The sequence below is a fragment of the Enhydra lutris genome, unplaced genomic scaffold (genome assembly GCF_002288905.1).
Source record: "Enhydra lutris kenyoni isolate GAN:26980312 unplaced genomic scaffold, ASM228890v2 scaffoldscaffold30, whole genome shotgun sequence".
Taxonomy (NCBI): domain Eukaryota; kingdom Metazoa; phylum Chordata; class Mammalia; order Carnivora; family Mustelidae; genus Enhydra; species Enhydra lutris.
Window position 1 is genome coordinate 5,592,305 of NW_019154114.1, and position 13,871 is coordinate 5,606,175.

The 13,871-nt window shown below is 49.0% G+C and overlaps 1 protein-coding gene and 1 pseudogene across 2 annotated transcripts in view; one reads left to right on the forward strand and one right to left on the reverse strand.

Moving 5' to 3' along the window:
- Positions 1–1,275: 1,275 nt before the first annotated feature.
- Positions 1,276–7,618, reverse strand: LOC111153062 (annotated as a pseudogene).
- Positions 7,619–10,493: 2,875 nt separating this feature from the next.
- The window catches only part of LOC111152817 (cadherin 1), an 84,416-nt gene continuing 81,038 nt past the window's right edge, over positions 10,494–13,871 (forward strand). For both annotated transcript variants that reach the window (XM_022511474.1, XM_022511475.1), the window contains exons 1-2: positions 10,494–10,600; positions 11,504–11,618. In XM_022511474.1, the coding sequence (XP_022367182.1) occupies positions 10,553–10,600; positions 11,504–11,618 (163 nt within the window). In that variant the 5' untranslated portion in view covers positions 10,494–10,552. The remainder of the gene's footprint in view (positions 10,601–11,503; positions 11,619–13,871) is intronic.

Consider the following 13,871-nt stretch of genomic DNA (forward strand, 5'->3'; position numbering starts at 1 on the left):
TGTGTGGGTCCCCCACCCCACTGTGGAGGGGAGCTCCAGCCCTGCTGAGCAATCAGCAGCCTGAGCTCTGCTCTTACCAGCTTCTCCTGGCTGCGCTGGGGTCTGGAATTTCAGGTCAATACAGATTATTTCTTGCTCAATTAAGCAAGGTTTGCCTCTCAGTTCGACAGGTACCTGTAAGTAAAAGCCTGCCCTGGCCTTAGCAGTACAGCATGGAGATTAAGAGGCTTTGGAGACCAGGGACCCTGCGTTCAAATTCCAGTTCTATCCCTTTTACTGGGTAACCTGGACAAATACTAGGAGCCTCTGCTTCCAAATGGGGAAAATGGAGCAGTGACAGTACCCAGAGGAAAGCATATAAAGTACGATGAGCTCCAAGGCATGATAGCTATTTTTTTTAATCATACCATATACTGCAGTTCCTTGGATCAAGCACAGTGCCTGGTACAGAGTCAGCATTCAATAAAGATATGGATGAATGTTGACCTGACTGCATCCCTCATTACCTTTGAGCTTCTTTTTTTTTTTTTTTTTTTTAAAGATTTTATTTATTTATTTGTCAGAGAGAGAGAGGGAGAGAGAGCGAGCACAGGCAGACAGAATGGCAGGCAGAGGCAGAGGGAGAAGCAGGCTCCCTGATGAGCAAGGAGCCCGATGTGGGACTCGATCCCAGGACGCTGGGATCATGACCTGAGCCGAAGGCAGCTGCTTAACCAACTGAGCCACCCAGGCGTCCCACCTTTGAGCTTCTTAAGAGCAGGAAACTTTTTTTTTTTTTTTTTAAGAGATTTTCTTTATTCACTTGAGACGAGAGAGAGAAACCACGAGCAGGGGGAGAGGGGCAGAAAGAGAGGGGGAGCAAGAAGCAGACTCCCTAATGAGCAGGGAACCTGACTCAGGGCTCAATCCCAGGACCCTGAGATAATGACCTGAGCTGAACGCAGATGCTTAACTGACTGAGCCACCCAGGCGCCCCAGGAAACAATTTTTTTAAATTTCGATTATTATTTTTTTTCTCAGTTCAAGTTTAATAGAAACAACGAAAGATCAAAAGTAGTGCCCCACTGCGCCCATCAGGTGGCCTGGCCGACAGCACAGCTCAGGCCATGCTCCCCAGAGAGAGAAAGGCAGGCATCCCCAGCCCCTGCAGGAAAGGCGTGTCCCGTCCCATACCGCATCTGCATGGAGTCTTGTGTTTTAAGCCTGACACTGGTACAAAAGAGATTTTGTTTTCATGGACACCCACTGCAGCCCAGCCCTAAAATGGCCCACTTCTCACTTCTGTTGAGAGAAATATTTTTTGCTCTTCTGGACATCAGGCTTGATGGTATCGCTGCCCGGCTTCCAGCCAGCCGGGCACACTTCCCCGTGGTTGTCAGTACATTGGAAGGCTTGAACCAGTCTCAGAGTTTCATCCATAGAGCGGCCGACAGGAAGGTCATTTAGACTGAGCGGCCAAAGGATATCCTTCTCATCACTGATAAAGAGGTCCCTGAATGAGAGGCCTTCCTCAGGTTTTAAGACTCCATCATCCTAAAAAAGAAAGAGAAAAAGACTCCATGGTTCTGAGTAACGCTACACTTGGGGGTCTGATACCAAGGGAGGGTTCATGGGTCCCAGTCCTTGTTTCTTGGGTGTGTTGGTCCATATGGCAGGTGACACAAATGAGAATCCACAGAAGCACTCATCGCTTGGTGAGGTTTTTAAATTCTTCTTCCCTGTCACTGAAAGTAATGACCTCCCTGGGGCACACAAAGGTAAAATCAAGAGGGTAAAACAAGAACACAATGTATTTGCCTTTGTAGTCAGGTAGTCTGATGTCTTTGAACTGGCCATTTGGCATAATAGCTGTGGCTTTGAAGTTGGGGACAGGATGCCCAATTTTGGCATTCCCTGAAGATATTTTGCCATGGGCAGCTCTGAGACAGAACACACCAAGGACCGGTTAGGAAAGAGATGCCTTATTTATTTTAGGTCAACTCTGCAACGGACATGGTCCTCGAACTCACAACCCTGAGATCAAGAGTTGCATGCTCTACTGACTGAGCCAGCCAGGCAGGCTCAGGGCAGGAAACATATTTTGTTTACTTTTGTGTCCATAGTGCTGAGCAGAGTACCTAGCACAGGGGAGTGCTTAATAAATGTTTGTTTTTTGCCCTAATGAGCTAATGGATCTGGTCAGCCATCACTTATGGTGCTAAAACCACAAGGTAAAAGGCTGATAGATAAGTTGCTAATGGGGGATCAGCTGACATTAACTGAATCTTACTATTGTAATAGAGCCAACCAGACAATTTCTCATTTCCTGGTATGATGTTGTGGGAAGTTCTTAGACCACACAGGAAATATTTTTGTCTAAAAAATTGAATCTGGGGTCCCCTGGGGGCTCAGTCAGTTAAGCATCTGCCTTTGGCTCAGGTCATGATTCCAGGGTTCAGGGATCCAGCCACGCATCGGGCTCCCTGCTCAGGGGAGAGCCTGCTTCTCCCTCTCCCTCTGCCTGCCACTCTGCCTGCTTGTGCTCTCTCTCTGTCTCTCTGTCAAGCAAATGAGTAAAATCTTTAAAAACAATTAAAATAAAAAAATTGAATCCAAGGGGCGCCTGGGTGGCTCAGTGGGTTGGGCCGCCGCCTTCGGCTCAGGTCATGATCTCAGGGTCGTGGGATCCAGTCCCACATCGGGCTCTCAGCTCAGCGGGGAGCCTGCTTCCCTCTCCCTCTCTCTCTGCCTGCCTCTCTAACTACTTGTGATCTCTGTCAAATAAATGAATAAAACCTTTAAAAAAAAATTGAATCCGAATCAAATAAAGCCTCTAGATCTGAGGACCAGTATGTGTGACATATAGGATAGAGGGATGTGTTATATGACACTGTGAAGATGCATTCAACCAAATACAAAACATAAGACATCCTGGGGCTCCTGGGTGTCTCAGTCAGTTAAGCATCTGCCTTTGGCTCAGGTCAAGACCCTGGGACCCTGGGATTGAGCCCCACATCAGGCTCCCTGTTCAGCGGGGAGCCTGCTTCTCTTTATCCTTCTGCCTGCTGCTCCCCGTGCTTGTGCTTGTCTCTCTCTCTCTCTCTCTCTCAAATAAATAAGTAAAATCTTTTTTTTTTTTTAAAGATTTTATTTATTTGGGGCCCCTGGGGGGCTCAGGCGGTTAAGCGTCTGACTTCAGCTCAGGTCATGATCCCAGGGTCTGGGGATCCAGCCCCACAGCCTGCTTCTCCCTCTCCCACTCCCCCTGCTTGTGTTCCCTCTTGCTGTGTCTTTCTCTGTCAAATAGATAAATCTTTAATTTTTAATCTTTTTTTTGTTTGTTTTTTGTTTTTTTTTCATTTATTTGACAGACAGAGATCACAAGTAGGCAGAGAGGCAGGCAGAGAGAGAGGAGGAAGCAGGCTCCTGCAGAGCAGAGAGCCCGATGTGGGGCTCGATCCCAGGACCCTGGGATCATGACCTGAGCCGAAGGCAGAGGCTTTAACACACAGACACACACCCCACATCTTTCTTTTTTTTTTTTTTAAGATTGATTTTGGGGCACCTGGGTGGCTCAGTCAAGTGTCTGCCTTTGGCTCAGGGCATGATCTCAGGGTCCTGGGATCGAGCCCCATGTTGGCCTCCCAGGCAGTCTGCTTCTTCCTCTCACTTTCCCTCAGTGCTCTCTCTCTCTATCAAATAAATAAATAAATCAATAAAATATTTTATTGATTTATTTATTTTAAGATTTTGTTTATTTATATGTCAATCCCAAGGCCCTGAGATCATGACCTGATCCAAAGGTAGACGCTTAACTGACTGAGTCACCCAGGCGTCCCTCTTTTATTTTATTGTATTTATTTTAGAGTATGTGAGCAGTGGGGAGGGGCAGAGGGAGAAGGGGAGACAGAATCTTTTTTTTCTAATTTTTTTTATTTTTGTTTTTAATAAATTTATTTATTTATTTTTTAAAATAAACATATAACGTATTCTTATCCCCAGGGGTACAGGTCTGTGAATCGCCAGGTTTACACATTTCACAGCACTCATCATAGCACATACCCTCCCCAATGTCCATATCCCCACCACCCTCTCCCGTCCCTCCTCCCCCCAGCAACCCTCAGTCTGTTTTTTGAGATTGAGTCTTTTTTTTTTTTTAATTTTATTTACTTATTTGACAGATGGAGATCACAGAGAAGCAGGCAGAGAGAGAGGAGGAAGCAGGCTCCCTGCTGAGCAGAGAGCCAATGTGGGGCTCGATCCCAGGACCCTGAGATCATGACCTGAGCTGAAGGCAGAGGCTTTAATCCACTGAGCCACCCAGGCGCCCCGAGATTGAGTCTTTTATGGTTTGGAATCTTAAGCAGGTTCCATGCTTATTTAGCCTGGAGCCCAATTCAGGGCTTGATCTCAGACCCTGAGATCAAGACGTGAGCCAAAAATCAAGGGTCAGCCACTTAACTGCCTGAGCCACCCAGGCACCCCAAGCTTTCATACATTTTAGGTTAAGACATATACACTGCGAGGAATTGACAGGATAAAGAAAACTTATGTTTGAGAGTGCCAATTATTAGGGGGTTTTAAGTAGAATTTGGGCTGGGGGTAGTAAATTAGTAAAACCGATCATTTTTATTTATAAAAGCTTCCCTGGCCCTGAATTCTCTGCGTCCTCCCATAAAGATGTCTCTTTCCTGGTACAAGGAGGGAACATTTCACATGGGAGATAGGGCACAAAGTGGGAGTCAGAGTGGGTTTTTTTTTTGCACTGCTCTTTCTTAAGTAATTCAGAATAATCAGTATGCCAAAATGGTGTATTTGGGGGCTGACTTGTGCCCCAGACATTCTAGAAAAGGCAAAATTACAAGACAGTAAAAAAGATCAGTGGTTGACGGGAGTTAGCAGGGAGGGAGGGATGAGTAGGCAAGGAAGGGCACAGACGATTTTGTTTGTTTTGTTTTGAGCACAGAGGATTTTTAGAGCAGTGCAATGACTGTGTGCCATTATAATGGTTACATGTCATCGTACATTTATACAAACCCACAGAACTGTAACGTAGACTTCAGGTGATTATTAAGTGTCAGTGCAGGTTCACCAACTGTAACAAAGGCACCACTCTTGTGGGGGATTCTGGGGGAGCCTCTGTATGGGGGTGGGGCAAGGGGTATTGGGGAAATCTCTGTATCTCCTCTCAAATCTGCTGTGAACATAAAACTGCTCTAAAAAATAGTCTTTTTTTTTTTTTAATGCAGGGGTGAAAAGATGAGACAAGATTTGGTACAAGTACAAAGTTTACAAATGACAAAATTATAAAAATGGCGAAAATGGGGCACCTGGGTGGCTCAGTGGGTTAAGGCCTCTGCCTTTCGGCTCAGGTCATGATCCTGGGGTCCTGGGATTCAGCTCCGCAATGGGCTCTCTGCTTATCGGGGAGCCTGCTTCCTCCTCTCTCTCTCTCTCTGCCTGCCTCTCTGCCTACTTGTGATCTCTGTCAAATAAACAAATAAAATCTGTAAAAAAAAAAAAAAAAAAGCAAAAAACAGTTATTGAAGCTAGATGATAGCTATGTGGTGTTTCATTCTACCCTACAGGGTACGCAGTGTACTGTTTTCTTTGTGTTTGAAAGAACAACGTTTTTTTGCAGACACGAGGGGCTGGCTGAGCTGCAGAGGCCAGGGCGGCACCTCTATCAGTTACCGTTATTTTTTTTTCGGTTACGGTTATTTTCACAGGAAGCTGAAGCTGGATATCCAGCTCCCTCCCCTATGTGCTGGCAGGCAGTCTGGGCCAGCAGAGGTTTCAGGAGCCCCCAGGAGCAGCTAGTACAGAGCCTCTTCTCCCCCACACCATTGGGAGCTTGATCTGGCTGCAGACCCTGGCAATTTCAGTTTCCCTGGGATGCCTTTCCAGCCAGGTAGGGGTTAAGCTCTTCTCAGAGAGGCTTAGAGAGGCGGTATCCCTCTTGGTCTGTGTACCACTATTGCCACCCTATTGCCAGGAAATGAAAGGGAAAGGACTACCCGGAGGAGTCATCATTAACCTCCTGGCTGACCTGGGGCCAGGACACCCAGGAAATGGAAGTTCGTCAGAGACACACCCTGTAATAAGGAAACCTGGAATTCTCATCCCAGCGACCAATGCTTGGTTTGCATCAGCGGTGGGGGCTGTCATCCACCAGCAAGGCCCCTGGCCAACGTTTCTTTTCGCTGTAGATACTTGAAATTGTACTGTTAACATTGGACTGGTCCTCAGAGAGATCTAACTCCAAGTCTGTGACTCTTCTTCCCCTCAGTTGAGAAGCTAATGAATGCGGTGGACCTGCGCAGACACAATTGCAGATGATCTCCGGGGTTCTTGGACCTACCAGAAGCCGGCTCCTCCACAGACCCCCTCCAAGAACCCTGGGCCGAGCTTACTACCTCCTAAATTCTCATTCCTTTGAAAGAAGCACACCCTAGAGCCCTCTTTAAAATGCAAATGACCCTTGGGAAGGTTGAAAAGATTAACCAGACAGGTGTCTGAGAGTTTTTTCTGCACAGCAGCCAAAGTTAGCCTATGAGGCTTTAATGGTGGCGGTGGGGAGGCTTCATAGGGGCTCAAAGTTTGGGAAGAGGATGTATTGAGCCAAGAGTGCTAAAGGCTGACTTTATGGAGTGCTCACAAGAATCTTGTGAATTAAGTGCTATCAGCATCCCCATTTTATTTTATTTTATTTATTATTTTTTAAAGATTTTATTTATTTATTGGACAGACAGAGATCACAGGTAGGCAGAGAGGTGGGCAGAGAGGAAGGGAAGCAGGCTCCCCGCTGAGCAGAGAGCCTGATATAGGGCTCAATCCCAGGGTCTTGGGATCACAACCTGAGCCAAAGGCAGAGGCTTTAACTCACTGAGCCACCCAGGCACCCAGCATCCCCATTTTATATGGAAGAGGAAACTGAGACTGGAAAGGATCAAGACACTTGCTACCCCCTCCCCAGCTAGAGGAGAATGTGAAGCCTCCACCAACTTGAGGTCAAAGGGCACCAGCAGCATAGCCCAGTGTTTCAGCTCCTTTGATCCTCACAGTCTTTTCTTTTTTTTCTTAAGATTTTATTTATTTATTTGACAGAGTGAGAGAGCACAAGCAGGCAGAGCAGCAGAGGGAGAGGGAGAAGCAGACTCCCCAGTGAGTAGGGAGCCTGATGCGGGGCTCCATCCCAGGATCCTGGGATCATGACCAGAGCAGAAGGCAGTTGCTTAACCAACTGAGCCACCCAGTCGCCCCAAGGAATCCTTTTTTTTTTTTTTAATAGATTTATTTATTTATTTTAGGGTTGGGGAGGGCCAGGAGAAAGCGGGAGAGACGGTCACAAGCAGACTGCTGAGCGGGGAGCCAGATGCGGGGTGTGATCTGAGGTCGTGACCTGAGCTGAAACCAAGAGTCAGATGCCCAACTGACTGTGCCACGGAGGAGCCCCAAAGGAAACCTTTTTTGACGGAAGAGGAAACTGAGGCAGTTCACTGAGGGCCATAGTTACTCAGTGCTCTACCTCCAACCTCCTGGGTGTTCCCTCGTCACTCCGACCATTGAGAGCCAGCAGCCCTTCACGACTGTTTCTGGAGCTTGAAGGACTTGCTGAGAAGTCTGAAGAGAGCATCATGCTGACCTGTCTTCACTGCCCCTAATTGTTTTCTAAAATCCTTTTTATTGAATTATCAGAGTGTAATGGAAGAGTCGATGAGAGCTGCTTCAGAGTTACAAGGCCAGGGTTTGCTGGGTGGAGAAAAGCAAAGCCCTAAAGGCTCCCTGGGCCGAGCAATGGTATAAAATATGTATTTTTACATAACTGGGAGAAAAAAAATAAACGGACCAGCTGCCCCATGGGGGAAACGCCTCTTTCTGTATTTCCATTATCTTGTTTAATGCACAGTCAGGCGGGAGCCTCAGTGGGAAAGGAAATACTGGAGCCCTTTCCCTATGAGCCTCCTGGTGGGTTAAAGGCAGAGAGAGCCAAAATGCAGAAATCCAAATGGCCTGGGTGTGTACTCAGAAACCCATTAAAACTGAGGGGACAGGTGGGGAAACCCATTAAAACTGAGGGGACAGGTGGGGGAGGATGGCTGGGCTGATCTCTTGGTTTGCAACAATACCTCTCCTCTGGGTTAAGAAAGTAGCCTCAGTGAGCCCAGATTCACCTTTAATGAATATTTAGTGAAGTATGCTAAAAATGGCCTTCCCCGTAAGGAAGAGGGAAAGGGAGTGCTCTTTCCAAAGAACAACCAATACACCAAACATTTACTGAGCGGGCACTACCAGGTTCCAAGTATTCTGTTTAGTCATTTTCTTGAATAGTTCCCATTGACCCATTTACACAGATAAGAGCACCGAGCTGCCCAAGGTCATGCAGCTGGTGAGCAGTTTACTCCACATTGTTCAGTAGTTCTGAACATGCTTGGGGGGTGAGGGAAACATAGTGTCGTCGTAGGGATAGCCAAACCACACAGACGGGGCTGGCCTCTGGCAGTCAGACACAGAAGCTCTCTGATCAAACATCTGCATGTCTATTCTTTTTTGACTCTAAAATTATTTTCCTAAGGACAGAATTCTCTAGAGAAGGCAGTGGAGACAATAGTGTGGTGTTGAGCTCCAATTTGGGGATCAGGGGATTAGGCTCCAGTCTTGGCTTTGATATTGACTTGCTATGGGACATTGAAACTTACTTGCAGATAACAGGTTTGGATGATCTTTAAAGGGTCTCTTCCAGGATAACATCGAAGATTGAAAACTACCGCTCCAGGGGCGCTTGGGTGGCTCAGTCGTTAAGCGTCTGCCTTGGCTCAGGTTGTGATCCCAGGGACATGGGGCTCTCTCCTGGGGGCGGGGGCGGGTCTGCTTCTCCCTCTCCCACTCCCCCTGCTTGTGTTTCCGCTCTCACTGTGTCTCTCTCTGTCAAATAAATAAATAAAATTAAAAAAAAAAAAAAAAAGAAAAAGGAGGGGCGCCTGGGTGGCTCAGTGGGTTAAGCCTCTGCCTTCGGCTCAGGTCGTGATCTCAGTGTGCTGAGATCGAGCCCCGCAGCAGGCTCTCTGCTCGGCGGGGAGCCTGCTTCCCCCTTCTCTCTCTCTGCCTGCCTCTCTGCCTACTTGTGATCTCTCTCTCTCTCTGCCAAATAAATAAATAAAATCTTAAAAAAATAAAAAGAAAGAAAGAAAAAGAAAAAGGAAACTACCGCTCCAGCTGCAAGATGGTCTGGGGTCTACATGAGGTGAAGCTAATAGCAAGAAGGGTCCTGGAATGAGAGGGGGTGGGTTCCAGTCCTCCACCACCTCCTACTGGTCTCCAGTTCTTTATGCATCAGTTACTGGCCTATCAAACGGGAATAACAACAGCTCTTGGGTTGTTTTGAGATAAGATTAAAGGAGAGGGTCAATGTTAAATGTTTAACATAGGGCCTGGCACACCATTTGAAAGATGGAGATATTGATGTTTTTGAAATGTGGGTCCCACCCAGTGGATTGATTTGCACACTCACAAACCTATGGAGACCAGGAGTTAAAAAATTTCGACAGAACTAGGAGCCCTGGGTGGCTCAGTCGGTTAAGCTACCTAAGCTACTGCACCTAAGCAAACGACTCTGGTTTCCGCTCAGGTGCTGATCTCAGAATCATGAGATCAGTCCCGCCTGGGTGCTTAGCTCAGAGCCTGCTTGGGACTCTCCTCCTCTCCTTCCGCCCCTCCACCCTGCTCTTGCGCTTTCTTTCTAAAATAAATAACTCTTAAAAAAAAAAAAAAAAAAAAAAGTCTGTGTGTGGGGGGTGCCTGGGTGGTTCAGTCGATTAAGCGTCTCCCTTAGGCTCAGGTCATGATCCCAGGACCCTGGGCTCCTGCCTATATCCGGCTCCTTGCTTGCTCAGCAGGGACCCTGCTTCTCCCTCTCCTTGCCCTTCCCCTTCTTCAATCTCTCTGTCAAAAAAAAAAAAGAAAGAAAGAAAGAAAGGAAGAAAGAAAAAGAAGAAAAGAAAGAAAGAAAGAAAGAAAGAAAAAGAAAAGGCAGAGCTAATGCGGCGCCTGGATGGCTCAGTCTGTAGAAGTGACTCTTGATTTCAGGGTCATGAGTTCAAGCCCCGCGTTGAGAGCAGAGTCTACTTTAAAAAAAAAAAAAAAAAAAAAAAAAGGCCAAAACTAGATAAAGAGTAAATTCCTTTCTGTCCCCAGGTGTTTGTGAGGCACCAGGAGGCTGGGAGGGAACTTGGAGGTGACAGGGATGGTGGAACCCCTATCCCACATCCTGATTCTAACAAGCGCGGGTAGCGGTTCACTGGGCGGCAGCGGCTTGAAGCGGGTGGAAGCCGACCACCCCCGAATCCGCGGAGGAAGCCGAGGCTAAGCCCCGCCGCTCATTGGCCGTGGGCAGCAGGTGTAGCCTCAGCCAATCAGCGGTGCCGGGGGCGGTGCCTTCCAGGCTCACCTGGCCGCCGCGTCGCAACCCAGCTCGTCCGCGCCGGGAGCTGCAGAGCACCTGTGAGTTCGCGGAAGTCCTGCCGCACTCTCGCTCCGCCAAGCTCCGCAGGACCCGACCGCTGCTCGGCCCGCAATGGGCCCTCGGTACCCTAGCGTCTGCGCGCTCCTGCTGCTACTGCAGGTACGTCGCGTCCCCTGGCTGGGCGGGGGACGCCTTCCGGCCCCCACGCCACGCTTCCCGGCCCCCATTCTCTCTGTCGTCGGCCCTTCCTTTCTCCTGTCGCCCCCTCCTCTTCCAAGAAAGTTTAGTTTCAAGAACGGCCTGGAGGCTGCGCCGCGCTCTTGGGCTCCACGGAGGTGGGAGTGGGAGCGGGTGGAGAGCGAGCGCGACGTTACCCACTCCCTCCCGCAAATACTCGAGGCGTGGGGGGCGGGGGCGACCCTCGCGGCGGAGTCGGGGGGCCCGGGGCTGGCCGCAGTCCTCGCTGGGGGCGGGCAGTGGGGGGACGTGGGGCGTCGGGATACGGAAAAGAGGAGTCCCAGTGCAAGTCAAGGGGAGGCAGGAGGAGTGGGGACGACCCCTGTGGTAAGGAAAGGGAAATCAGTAGAAATAAAGGCACCTGCCGTGTAAAGAAAAGACTGTAAACAGGTTTGGAGGCGCCCCTGGGATAATAAAGGGCTCAAAAGGTGTTGAAGCGCCCCTCCTTGTGAGGAGGTAGACTTAGGAGTGGGGGCGTTCCCGGTGTGTGGAAAGTGAAGTGGGGAAGGGTGAAGATGCCTCCAGTGAAATGAAAAAGGAGACGGGAAGGAAAGGGGCGCTTGGTGGGGAGCAGCTGACAGAGCAGCCCCCTCTCCCGGGAGTACCTGGGGCTTGGCGGCAGCAGGTTTCGGAATGAAGGGGTTTGGCGAGGCTACTTGCCCTGGGGGTTGGGGGTGAGTGAGGGTGGCTCCCTCCCACAATGCCGTCGGTGGGAGCGAGGGAGGGGAGGCGCAGTTGGTTTCGGTGTGGGCAGGAGGGGACCCCCCTCCCCCTTCCCGCCGCCGCGCCCAGGTCACCCTGGTTTCATACCTTTTCCCTACTTAGGTCTCATCGTGGCTCTGCCAGGAGCCAGGGCCCTGTCGTCCTGGCTTTGGCTCTGACAGTTACACGTTCACAGTGCCCCGGCGACATTTAGAGAGAGGCCGAGTCCTGGGCAGAGGTAAGTCCTGAGCCTGGTGTGGTGGGAGTGGCAAGGGTCTGGGAAATTGTACTCCCACGCCCCTGAGCAAAGCCCCTTTTTCCTGGTTCAAAAGATACCCCTTTGGCATTTACACAAATGTAGGGATCTCAGCCTTAGCCATGGTTGAGCACTGTGGGTGAGAGGGCTACCCTTGTAGGGGGATGTTGGGGAGGGGGCGTTTAGAGGCCTTTCCTGCGAGACAGTTTGTCGTTCGAGACTGGAGAAACCTGGTGTGGTGGAGGGTGGCGAAGGCTTAGTAATTCCCCTTTGCAGATAAGGAAATGGAGGCTCAGAGGGTGGAGTCCACTTGCCCAAGGTCAGAGAGCAGGAATTTGAATGGGCCCGACTCCCAGGCCCCATTCTGCACCATCTCAGTTACGAGGTGCCCTGTCTTGGTTATTAGGTTGTGGCATTTGCCCAAAGAGGTGAAAAATTTCAATACACGTACCATTCCCCTAAGGAATAATGTTTATTTTGTTTGTGTTTGTTTTTGTTCTTCTTTTTGTTTTAAAGCCAGGTAGCTCTGATTCTGGGAATGAAAAAGCACACAATGTATTTCTGGGCAGTATCACTGTGATCATCAGGATTACAGGGTTTGCTTTATTTCACTTCACTGTTCGCAGGAGTGAGCGAGCAAGGGAAGCCTGGTTTCTCTTCTGGTTTCACTAACTTCCCAGATGCTTCTTTTCTACCAAACGAGTTCTCCTTCCTCTTGATTTTAGTTGGTGGGGCAAGTATTGTAACTATAAAACACTTGTTAAAGTGAGAAATCACCCACGATTCCCAGAGGAAATTCACTGCATTTCTTCTTCCAGTCTTTGGTCACGTGAAAACAGCAGCAGTCATGCTGTTGTGTGAAGATTGTTTGAATTTTGGAAGTTGTTCCAACAGTGGGCGGCATTTTTTTAAACAGAAACTGCAGTTTCATTGATTAAACATACTTGCTTTTCTGGGTCCTGTCGGTGTTGTGTGGAGCTCTCTATTGAGTCAGAAAGGAGTTCTGCAGTGGGTCCACCATTACCCGATGGTTGATATTCTGCCCATCCCTGTTCTGGGCACCCAGGAATGAATCGAAGAGCTACAGGGACACTCCAGCCTGTTGGCATGTCACATTCCAGCAGATTATGGAGAATGTCCCAGGACCCACTTAAGAGGGCACTGTGGGACGTGGGCATTTAGTTGCCAAAGAATGTGGGTGGCGTGGGATGATTTGATGGCTGCCAGTGGGTAGGACTGGCTTCTTGGAGGAGGCAGTTTACCCAGTCTTGAAGATTGAGGCAGGGGTTAGAAACTGGGAGTGTGAGTGCTTCTCTCTATGGGGATGTCCAAGACAAGAGCTGGTCACTTTGTTTTCCTGTACCTCAGGACATTTGGTAGCTCCAGATGTGGGTTAATCTGGCTTTCACTGCTCCCGCACTGCACCCCGCCTTTCCCCCTGACAAGCTCTTGGTCTGTCCCACTAACATTACTATGTAATATAAAAATTACCATTATTATTAAAGATTTTATTTATTTGACAGAGACCCAGCAAGAGAGGGAACACAAGCAGGGGGAGTGGGAGAGGGAGTAGCAGGCTTCCCACTAACCAGGCAGCCAGATGCAGGGCTCAATCCCAGGACCTTGGGTTCATGATCCAAACCAAAGGCAGACGCCTAACTGACTGAACCACCCAGGCACCCCTGCCATTATTATTATTAATAGCGGCACCTATTCCTTTTGAACCAAACTCTGAGGCAGGTGTTTCCCTTCACCTGATTCTGCTTTATGAGGGTAGGCACCGTTATTTGGTCGATTTTGCAGGTGAGGAAACTGGGCAATTTAGTAATCTGCTCAGAGACACACAGCTGGTCTTCTGTTCTCTTACCTGCTCAATATTCTGGGGAAAAAAAAAAAAAGAGAAAGATGGCATTTGGGGAAGTAGTGTCCATTGTGAAGTAGATGTCATCTTCGCTGTGTGCCTGAGAGAGCAGAGATGTTGATGTGGCAGGACTCGGAGGAGAGGAGGTAGTGGTGATGGAGATGGGTCAGACTCCATAGGAAGTGCAGGGAGTCAGCCGCTGGCGATCTTGGTGGGAGAGGCCGCCTCTGCGAGCTCCTCGGTGGGGTGGCTGGTTTCAGTTTCTTTCTATCCAGGACCCACCCCACTCAACAGATTTTCTGACATTTCCCTGTTTTGGGCTTTCCTACCAGTCCTGTGTAAAATGACCCAGTTAGCCCAGGATAGGAGTGTCC